The sequence below is a fragment of the Stylophora pistillata genome, chromosome 1 (assembly GCF_964205215.1).
Source record: "Stylophora pistillata chromosome 1, jaStyPist1.2, whole genome shotgun sequence".
NCBI classification, from domain to species: Eukaryota; Metazoa; Cnidaria; class Anthozoa; order Scleractinia; family Pocilloporidae; genus Stylophora; species Stylophora pistillata.
The window spans coordinates 6057808-6069555 of record NC_142519.1 but is presented as its reverse complement, the minus strand read 5'-3'; the positions used below and the strand labels follow the sequence as shown (position 1 = coordinate 6069555).

The window sequence follows — 11748 nt, the reverse complement described above, 5'->3', positions numbered from 1 at the left end:
GGAAATTAAAGTAAAACAAGCATATAAAGTCCATGGCTAATTTCATTGTATGATCATTGAGTCTGGTGAAATAACTGATCTACAAAAATGTTTTTAATGCCGCAAAAAGAACAAAATTTGTTCAGCTTGAAAGATATTTTTATGTAAATTAGTTGGGGATTACTAGCGAGACGGTGAAACCATGATAAAAAAAATTAACTTACCATTTGTATCTCAGTGTTCAAATTCATAAAAATAACGATTTATGAATAAATAAAATAAATTAAAGAAAGTAAAATCCATCTAAAAACGAGCAAAAGTTCAAAGATCAAATTTACCACGATCGTTCGTTCCTCTCCTATTCGTTCGTTCCTCTCCTATTCGCACGGTGGTTTTTCGTTCTCCTAAACGAGATGAATTTAGCAGTTCAAAATATCATCCAAATCGTTGTTTCAGAGACAATTCTGCAACATCAATGCGATAAAAATCAAAGCCATTTTCGGAAGACAAAATGGCGGAAGAAAAAGGCATCAAATATCGCCAGGCGTTGCTAGCTGGCGGAAAAATGCGGCACATTTTGTCTGGGGCGAGGAAAATTGGCTTCCAAATATGGAGGCCTTGGCCTTATTTGGATTAGTTACACTTGTGGACGTTTTTCAATGATTGCTGGGAAAAGCTTTCGAAGGTCGCCTACGCCCTACAAGACTGAGTGGTTCACCATTTTGGAAGAATAAATTCGGTAGTTTCAGTGGACTCGTAGCTCCATTCGGGGCTCGGGTAGCGAAAAGGACAACTATAGTTCCTTTTGACGCCATCGCTGGCATAGGTTGTGGCGATCGAAGGCAATTTGTTCTTTCAAGATGACGTGCTGTATGAGTGAGGAGCAGAAGGAGATCAGGCGAATCAACGCCGAGATCGAAAAACAGCTAAGGCAGGATAAAAAGAATCAAAGAAGAGAACTGAAACTACTCTTACTCGGTGAGGATTGAATATGATTTTCTAGTTAGCGGTCGTGTTTCACCTAAAATCTGCATGAACTGCTGCGCTGTGTTCCTTGACTCTAGTCGCATGGAAATGTTCGCTCGATAAAATACAGATAAAAGTATATATAGAAAACATATGCATTTATAGAGAAACTTGTATACCTACGTATGCTAAATATACTTGTGAAGATATACTTTTACATACGCGATCCAAGTATTGCTCCGCTGGCTAAGCGAGATGTGAAGTAATCGACGAGAATCCAGCAGCCGATTGTTCCAGACCTTTTAAACCGACTCCATGTTTTGTTAGCGCACTCTCTTATTTGGTATAAATGCTTAAATTTAATCCTGACTGCCACTAAATAAATTAAGACCTTCTTTTCATCCTGCGTACAGAATAAGAAAGTATAAGGCTTTATTTTGGAGCAGCAATTCAGAGTTCATATCGATCTTGGCTCTCATCAAGGGTTCGATGGTGTTTCCGTGGTGAAGTGTGGGTTTGGGATGTTTTTCTTGGTGAGATTTCTGAACGTGGGATGTGTTCTTTTCTCAGGAACTGGAGAATCAGGCAAAAGTACCTTCATAAAGCAGATGAGAATTATTCACGGGCAGGGTTACAGTGATGAAGATAAACTAGGCTATGTGGCTTTGGTATATCAGAATGTTATAACCGCCATACAGTCTCTAACGTTAGCGATGGAATCCTTGAAAATAGCGTACAAAAATCCAGCAAATCCGGTATGAATTACATTTTAGACTACTTTATGACCTTGTTTATTACATATACTGTGTTTTTGCTCAATTACTTCAGAAGTTACCCGCTCTGAAAACGCCTCCCCGGCGAATGAAAATTGATAGACTTGATTTTTTGTGTTTTGATGTTTATACATTTTCCATCGATTTTTATTTAGGAGCATGCTAAGACCATGCGAGAGGTTGACCCCAAAAATGTTACTACCTTCGAACACGACTATTACATAGCTACCAAATCTCTCTGGAACGACCAAGGCATGCAAGAATGTTATGACAGAAGGAGAGAGTACCAACTTAGCGATTCTGCGAAATAGTAAGTCACTGTGTACATGTCATTTGGATTGTGTTGGTGTGTCGTCTTTGAAGTGAAATGGTCATTTTTGCCTAAGAACAGTCACGCTTTTGGTTCGATTAAACGATAGTTGCATACATTTTTAGTTCTGTTGCACATAGGTGGCATTTTCACGCCATATTCGAATTCTCTCCGATTCCATCTGGATTATCCCCTACATGGTCTTTGTTTCGGAACATCTACTGCTGTCCGAATGCTTTAGTCCTTTTCATCTGGTAACTTTGATTTTGAAATATTCAGGTACATTTTGGATTCAATGTTGGGTGCAGGATGTGTGATATATTCGTCCGTATAAAGATCGCTTGTAAATTCTGCTTTAAATTGTCAGTTGGCTTAATGACGAGCAACAACGTAGCAGTTTTACACCGGTTGAATTTGCGATTTTATTCATTTATTTTACAGAAGCCGCCATTTCACCCTTCAATCAAAGAAATTCGATTTAAGAATTTTCAGTTTTTTTTGTTGCGTAGAAAAACGCTGAGTTGACATGATGTTTCATCGTGGGCTTTTCATGTTAGCGGTTTTGTCGCTTCTTCGTTTAGCAAAGTTGACTTTTGTTCTTGTGCATTTTATTAGCATATGCTGTAATTCTAACTGCATTTTATTCTCTAAACTTTCAGTTATCTAACGGACTTAGATCGACTAGCCAAGCCTGATTACCTTCCGACAGAACAAGACGTTCTGCGAGCTCGTGCTCCCACTTCTGGTATCATTGAATACCCGTTTGATCTCGAAACGATAATTTTTAGGTAAGCTTAATTTTCCTTTCAACTATTAATAGTGTTATTTGATCTCTAAGCAACGGTGGCCACCTTTTATGTTCCTGTTGTGGCCAAGATTGTGTCGTTGCTGTTAATCTTTATTCGGATTTTAATTTATGGCTTGATCCTTGTAAGGAACCTTAATTTTTCTCCTGCAAATTCGCCTTAAATGAACAGGAAATTTCCCCCACACAGGATGTTGATCTGGTTGCCTGCTTTTACGTTTTTGGACCTTGAATCTGCATAAAGATGAAATGAAAACGTTTAGTAAAGGCAAAGAATATTTTGCATTGATAATGGGCTGGTCTGAAGAAAGAGTGTGCAAACCATTTCATTTGTATCACTTTGTTTACTTGTGAATTGGCCTGTAGCAATGGGTATAGAATTTTGCAATAACTCACTCTTCATGTGTACACAGTGGCTCTGCATTTTGACTTGATGTATATTTTGACCAAGCTCTCCCTTGGAAACAGTGTGTTCAAACACCCTCATAACCTTTATCTGAATAAATTCTGTGATTCTTGCAATGTTGAGTATGTAAAGAATTCCATTTATAATTCAGGCGGATGGGCTGTTTCTTGCAAATCTTGTGTTGTATTTGATGTGCAAATTTTGGTGTGGTTTTTGATTACACTGTAAACTGCTGTTGTTGTGGTCAAGAATACAATTTTTGCAGAACAGCAGTTCAAAATAATGGGAATTCTTTTGGAAACAAGCTTAGTTTAGCTCATGTCAAGAAATGAACAGTTACAACATTTGCCTCGTCTGAATTACTCTAAAAATATGTTACACGCTGTAGAGTGATGGAAATGGTTAATTTTTTCATCAGTTGTGGAGAAATCTGACTCATTAATGCCTAATTTGAACCTGAATTAGATTATTTTACAAACTTGGACAACATTTTTTTTGGATTGATTTACCATTATTTACATTGGTGTAGTTTGTATCAAGTATACTTTCTATGACAACAGGGTAGTGAGCCATGTTATGGGGAATCTAACCACCTTAGCAAGCTTTTTTTTTTGTTTGTTTTAATCGGTGTGGGTCTATGTTGCCATTCATATCTACTATGACTTGGCTCTTTATTTCCAATTTCTCAAGTGTTCAACTTTTCAAACTGCCTTTTGAAGTTTAAAATCTTTCACAAGATGTTAATTGACTTCAGAACTGTTTGAAAAAGTGGTTTGCTATGTGCCACAATTTTTGAGTTTATTTATTTCTCATTTCCTTCATTCTGCTCTTTGGAATTTTAAATATTTCCCAAGATGATAACTGTCCCCAGAAAGAAGGAAGAGTGTGGAGCTGTGTGAAAAATCAGTCTGGGTTTTTGATGGATGATGGTGCAGTGATTTTCGTTGGGGCACCTTTGAAGTGCTAGCTTTGAATGGTGACTCGCTGCTGCAGCCTGAACAGGTTGCTTTACTCTTTCCCTGTGTGACAGATGTTTTTTTTTTTATTTATGGGCATTATACTGGGTATCATCAATCTCCTTCCTGTTAAGCACAATCAGTAAAAGTATTTACTAATCTGTAGAGCAATCCTTTTGCCTGTTGAATTTTCAAGAAAATTCCAAGCCATTTAAAACAAAGTGGTATTTAGGCACTAAATTTTCCAGGTTACTGCCTGAAATCGAGTGAATAGTACATCAGAGGGGCCAAAGAATGTTTTTTCCAATATATTTTTATAAACAATACACAGTGGATGTGGATTGTGATCTGTGTCTTGTTATTTTTTTCTGTTGTTGTTATTCACAGTTCTGTTTGGTTACAGACAATTAGTGTTATAACCAGATATTTTCTCACTTTTTTCATTTTCTAAATCACAATTGGCTGTAGTGGTGATGGAAAATTGGTCACTGTAAAGAGTGAAAAAGCTGATGTTTCGAGTGTTAGCCCTTTGTCAGAGCGAATGGCAAAGGGCTAGCGCTTGAAATGTCAGCTTTGTAACTCTTTATGGTGGCCAATTTTACAATTTCAACTTAGTTGATGAAACGAAAATACCTTAATAACCCTACTGATGCAGCACCAAAGTTTCTTTAGAAACTTGTCCCCTTCATTCATTTGTGGTGGTGATGGTTTGATACTTTTAAATTTTGTTTCTGTTTCTTAATTATGGCCCCTCAAGGTGTTGACTGTAGTGTGTGAAAAGGCATTGTTGCTTATCACATTGCTCTGTCATTTCACCTTCAAAATGAAACAGTGGTTTTAGCTGTTTCTTTTTGGATCACTGCAAGATCAACCTTGACAACAAATCAACAGATCTATGAAGCTTGCCAAAAAAAGTGAGTTGGTGGGAGTTTCTTTCAAGTAACTAGCTGAAATGTAATTTTTGATTGCTCTCAATGCAATTGGCTTGAATCTTGGCATGTAATAGGGAAAAATCTTAAACACATTGTTACTCGAACATAATATTTGCCGGGCCATCGAATCGTCAAATTGTCGCCAGGCCCTGCTTGAAGTCCGAAAGTTCGGTTTTCACTTTACGTCCATAATTCACATCGCCTTAGAGAATCATAGTGTTGTTGACTCGAGAGCTAATTCTGTCACCTTTAAGACCTGGATATCCATTCTTTTCCCAGCAGAGTATTCTATAGCATTGTTACTTTACATTCTGAATTCCACAAGGTCTAACTCAATTGTAAATGAATGAAAAATCCAACCTGAAAATTTTGAGTCGGCTGCGCAGATGCCATATTTTCAAATTTGATCATTTAGTGAAGACGCATAGAATAATGCCCCTCTAGTACCCCCTAAAGCCAACAAAATATATGCGCAAACGACGGATTCTGATTGGCTTATTGATCTTCAAACTATTGAAGAAGTTTGGGGACAAAACTCTACTTAGCAGGGGAGATAGAGGGGAAAGCGTTCTCGCACGAGGTGATCGCGAGGTTCGGGCGGCTCAGGTGTCAATGTGTTAACCCATTGACACTTACATGTAATTCGTGCCGACGAAAAGTCAAAATTTTGGAGAAACCAAGAAGGGAAACACAATGCGCAGTAAATTTTTAAAAATCATCTTTTCCAAAAAAAAGCTCCAGTTAAAGAGGACTAATTAAAGAACTTATTTCCAGCAAAAAAAGTGATAAGTGCATTTTACGTTTTAACTCAAAAATCAAGATGAAAGATAAAAATCGCTAAATATTTTCGCATGTGTAAAAATGGGCATGTGGATCATATTCAAAAGGGAATATGCAAATTTTTCCGTGAGTGAAGAGATTTCAAGTTCCATGGAATCTATCAATAGGAAGCAAGACTAAAATGGCCAAGAAATATTTTGGAACGTCAGATTTATTCAAAACAGTTTTTGATTTGCTGTTATAAGCGAAAAACATACGAATTTCTTACGTGTACAAAGCCCACGCGGTAAAATTCATCATCCTTAGATCGTTGTTTACTTGCCTTCATGGCCAGAAATTGCACAGCGTTATGTTGAAAATTCTGATAAAACTTCAATTTGAGGCAAAATCTTCTATTAACCCATTGACTCCTGAACCGCCCGTAACCACCCGAACTTTGCGATCGCCTCGCGCGAGAACGCTTTCCCCCCTACCTCCCATACTAAGTGGAATTTTGTCCCCAAACTTCCTATATAGTTTGGAGATCAATAAGCCAATCAGAATCCGTTGTTTGCGCATATATTTTTTCGACTTTAGGGGGTACTAGAGGGGCATTACTCTATGCGTCTTCACTAAATGATCAAATTTGAAAATATGGCGTCCACGCGGCCGACCCTCAAAATTTTCAGGTCGGATTTTTCGTTCATTTGCGATCGAGTTAGACCTTTTGGAATTCAGAATGTAAAGTAACAATGCTATAGAATACTCTACTTGGAAAAGAATGGATATCCAGGTCTTAAAAGTGACAGAATAAGCTCTCAAGTCAACGACACTACGATTCTCTAAGGCGATGCGAATTATGGACGTAAAGTGAAAACCGAACTTTCGGACTTCAAGCAGGGCCTGGCAACAATTTGACGATTCGATGGCCCGGTAAATATTATGTTTGAGTAACAATGTGTTCAAAAAGTATAGTTTAATACAAGATTTTGCCTCAAATCGAAGTTTTTTCAGAATTTTCAGCATAACGCTGCGCAATTTCTGGCCACGAACGCAAGTAAACAACGATCTAAGCATGATGAATTTTACCGCGTGTGCTTTTTACATGTAAGAAATTCGTACGTTTTTCGCTTATAACAGTAAATCAAAAACTGTTTTGAATAAATCTGACGTCCCGAAATATTTCTTGGCCATTTTAGTCTTGCTTCCTATTGATAGATTCCATGAAACTTGAGATCTCTTCACTCACGGACAAATTTGCATATTCCCTTTTGAAATATGATCCACATGCCTATTTTCACACATGCGAAAATATTTAGCGATTTTTATCTTTCATCTTGATTTTTGAGTTAAAACGTAATATGCACCTATCGCTTTTTTCGCCGGAAATAAGTTCTTTACTTAGTCCTCTTTCACTGGAGCTTGTTTTTCGGAAAAGCTTATTTTTAAAAATTTACTGCGCATTGTGTTTGCCTTCTTGGTTTCTCCAAAATTTTGACTTTTCGTCGGCACGTGTTACACGTAAGTGTCAATGGGTTAAACTATACTTTTTAAACTAGTTTTTTGCATCGTCACCCATTAGAGGTTAAACATTCTTGTTTCAATCACCTGATGGAATGATTTGGTTTGTGAAAATGTCAAGAGGCAGTTCATGATTAACCCCTGCACCCTGAGATTGGTATTCACATTGTCCCCAAAGTTCTCTCTGCATTTGCTTTGGAAAAGGCGAGGGGAACTTGTTTGACCATCAGGAGCTTGTTAAATTGGGGATCATTTCCTTTATTCTGGCAACCTTTACATTTCATTTGATGATGATAGTGCATGGAGAAATTTGAAGCCGGTCACTCTCAGAAGTTAAAGATTAAACTCAAAAGTTTCTTATTCTTGTTTTTCTAGAATGGTTGACGTTGGAGGTCAGCGGTCTGAGAGAAGGAAGTGGATTCACTGCTTTGAGAATGTGACGTCAATTATGTTTCTTGTGGCTCTCAGTGAATATGACCAAGTCCTTGTAGAATCAGCCAATGAGGTAGTGTAATGTTTTCAACTTTTCATGCCTTTTGTGCAGCAGTTGTAATAGACATTGTACATTATGCCATAGTAACCTCAAGAATTGGCATAACTGAGATAACTATGGCAATGTGATGGATGATCAAAGCAGTATTTTCAGATTGAAATATTCAGTTGATAATACACTTGTTTGGTACATGAAACAAGTCTGACAAAAAACCCTTTGTACCTTGGAGGCAACAGATTCCAGGTTATGTTAATTTTCCAACAGTTTGGAATGTTGATTTAGTAATGGGTCATTGAATTTTTGTGGTACTGTATGTTAGCTAGAAATATCTTGTTTTTTATCTCTATATTTTGGTTGCAAAGGCAGCAAAAAAACGAGCTTCTAAATTGGCAGCTTAAAATGTCAATTTGGTTGTTTTTGTTTTGTGGTCTAGTAGCAAGTTGTAAGGTTTTGATCGCTTAGTTTGTTACCTTTAAAATTTCAGAGTTGTTGCTGTCACCCAAGGGAAGATGCTTTCTTTTGCTTCTTCACTCCATTCATCCACTCCTGTCAAACTTTTTGTACATCCACTGACAAGGGCTTAAGGCTTTAGGCATGTTCTGTCTCTATGTGATGGGCTGGATGGACTTGCATGAGGGGTGACTGAGAATTTGTTGAAATTTACACAGTCTGCTGAGAAATAACTTGGATTTCTCTGATCTGAGATGTTTAAAATTTATGGTTAGATAAAAATTGGGCTGAAATTTGAACTTCAAGGGCTGTGCACATACTGCACTAATGAGGCACTCTAGTAGATATGCTAGATGGCAAGAAGTTAACTTATATTACAATAACTGAGCAACTGTGTACTAATTTCCAACTGACCAGAACTGCATTATTTTTCATTAAAAGGGACAAGTGTATTCTTTCCGATTATATCAATATCGTAAAAAGTGCACTGGTGTTGTTGATTTAATAACCTTGTTCTTTTCATTTTCAGAACCGTATGGAGGAAAGCAAAGCATTATTTCGTACTATTATCACATACCCATGGTTTCAGAACTCTTCCATCATATTATTTTTAAACAAGAAGGATTTGTTGGAAGAGAAAATTATGTTTTCACATTTGGTGGAATATTTCCCTGAATTTGATGGTATGTAAGCTTTTTTTTTTAGTTACCATGTAGTTGTACTTTCTTGAAGGGTTGTTGTGTACTACTGACAGAATTGGAAGTGTAAATGGAGTGAAGACTTCTGTTCATCATAAACAAATGTACTTATGCATGCCCCTGAATTCAGTTGTTTATGTTGTTTGAAGCGGGTGTCCCAGTAAGCCAACTTTTATAGATTTTATAAAGTTCAATATGAACTCCAGCACTCAAGGAAGGTCTTCAACACGACACTTCTGTTTCCCATTTTTCCCCAAGCAAGTAAGTACAGATGAGTACCAGAACTGGTGAAAAGTGCCTTAGGGGGTTTTAACCTGTAATACTTTTTGAAACTTGGTGTGAAATTTTGAAGCATTCTGTATTTTTGTTGTGTTATGTATTTTGTCAAGTTTTATTCCCAGACCATGTTATTGAATCTTCTTTATTTCTAGCCATTCCTCCAAAGTGTATTTGTTGTGGTTAAGAGTTTACTCTAAATGTAACTGCTTTTTTCAAACCAGTTAAATTTAGATTTTTCTGGTTCATACAGTGTATGCTGGACTTATAATGTTAATGAGCATGCATCAAAAAAAAATTGGTTTGAAAATGTTTCAAAGAAGTGAAAATGTAAACTACAACATATTCCTACCCCTTTAGTGGTTTTCAACTAATAAAACCACATTATTTTAGGATTTAGGGCAGTGTTTACTTCAGTGTAACTGTTTTAATCTTTGTAATTCTCTTTCTTGTCTGCAGGACCCCAGTGTGATGCACAGGCAGCACGCGAGTTCATCCTAAAAATGTTTGTGGACCTGAATCCAGATTCAGATAAGATAATATACTCCCACTTCACATGCGCCACAGATACAGAAAATATCCGGTTTGTATTTGCGGCTGTAAAGGATACAATACTGCAGTTAAACCTAAAAGAGTATAATCTAGTTTGAATAGAGTTGGTAAAAGAACTTATAATCTGAATTAAAGACAAGAAGGCAAGTAGGCTATGAGAGATTTAACTTGGGAATGAAAACTGTAGAAATCACAAAATGGTTGAATAGAGATTTCTTTATTTAAGATTGCTTGTCTTCAGCTGATTCTGAGTGAAGTACTTTTGTGTACAAAATACTCTAAAACAAAAGTGTCTGTGTGAAAATATTGCTAGGATTCAAGTTGTCAAGACAAGTGCACACTGTGAATTGTTTCTAGTATATTTCAACACAGTTGAGCGTTGTGTAATTTGAAGGTAGTCAAGCCACTGGAAATATTTTCCAAAGTGTTAGATACATAGCTAGAAAGTGTCTTGAATAAGGAAAAAGAAACATTAGTTTGGCTGCTAAGTTTTTGCCAAGGCTTCTTCAGTCCTCCCCCCCCCCCCCCCCTCCTTAGGTTTGCCTCTCGGATCAACAATTATGTTGTTTTTTTCGTAAGACTGAGGACAATTTCTTGTTTGTTCCATCCTGCAAAACAAATTTTGTATTGTTAGCCTAAAGGAAAAATAAACTGTTTTCTTTTACTAGTCTTTCTTTTGCAAGCCTTTGAATTATATTAACAATGTTGACTTCCAGAGATTATGGTGAGAAACCTATTAATTACTTGCCTTCGATTGGCCATAAACAAAGTGTATATGATATCCATAATTTAAATGTTAATCTTCATTCTATGGAACACCCTTCTTGTGTATTTGCTTTCTGGGTAAGCTGGCATCAGCCTGGATTTCTTGACCTCTTTCACCACTCTCTTGTCATGCTACTATTCTTTCAGTAGCCTTGCTGAGGAGGATAGTTTTTCATTGTAAATCTTGTATAATCCACAGAGAAGTATGCATTTTATTGATAAGGTGTAACAAGGATTTGTTATCTCGCTGCTAACCCAACAAGTAAGAACTTTCTTTCCTTTGTGGTCCTGGGGCATTAAGTATCATTTTATTTTTACCAATGAACAGTCTGAACAGAAAAGTATTGTCTTGTCATTTTAGAGGTTGTAGCAAGCAATTAAATTACCAATTACATGGTGTGGCTACTTCCGTGTGCCAAGAATTGGTTTTAAATACCCCTTAGCTTAGGTGAAGACATACTTGTTAACCTAAAGTAGCCATGTAGAGTTTATTATGGTAGAAGTAATACTCTAAGTAATCAGTTTAAGAGAAACTATTAAAGTTGCCAAAAGTCAGGGAAAAAATTTCTAGGTATGTAAAAAAAAATTCTTTATTGAAACTACATATAGACCTGTGGAAAGATAATCTACATTCATTAAAGAATCTTAAAGCCTCAGGTACTCTCTTGATAGTATTGCTAATTATGATATCTTCAGATGTTTGTTAAGTGGAAAAGCAACAAGTAAGGTGTCACTAATTAAAAATCTTATTTTGGTCCTTATGCTATGCTTCTATGAAGAGGAATCAATCAAACTTGGAATATCCTTACCTTATAAACATCTGTTTTGCCATCAGTGAAAGGAAAATACTTCTTATTGCCAACTTAGAGTTGCTTTACCCAGAAGAATTTAAGTATCTGATTTTCATTCATTGTTACAGTTCACTATTGTAGGAGTAGTTGTTAAAAAGAAGAGGCAGTCTCTTTTGTTGTTGTTAACTGAAGTAATGTGTAGGAATACTTAGGATATATGGAGAAGGCTTAATGGCTTTCATGACAACGAGTACCAATTGTCTTAGTAACTTGTAGCTGTTGATGTAGTTAGAGGAACTGTTTGGCAATAAGATAG

General features: G+C 36.6%; 1 protein-coding gene across 1 annotated transcript; it reads left to right on the top strand.

The window, feature by feature from the left end:
* Positions 1–642: 642 nt before the first annotated feature.
* Positions 643–10546, top strand: LOC111334606 (guanine nucleotide-binding protein G(q) subunit alpha). The gene is made up of 7 exons (XM_022940397.2): positions 643–957; positions 1516–1700; positions 1874–2028; positions 2688–2816; positions 7783–7912; positions 8880–9033; positions 9784–10546. Exons 1-7 carry the CDS (start codon positions 840–842, stop codon positions 9972–9974), a joined length of 1062 nt encoding a protein of 353 aa, XP_022796132.1. The 5' UTR covers positions 643–839; the 3' UTR covers positions 9975–10546.
* Positions 10547–11748: the final 1202 nt, after the last annotated feature.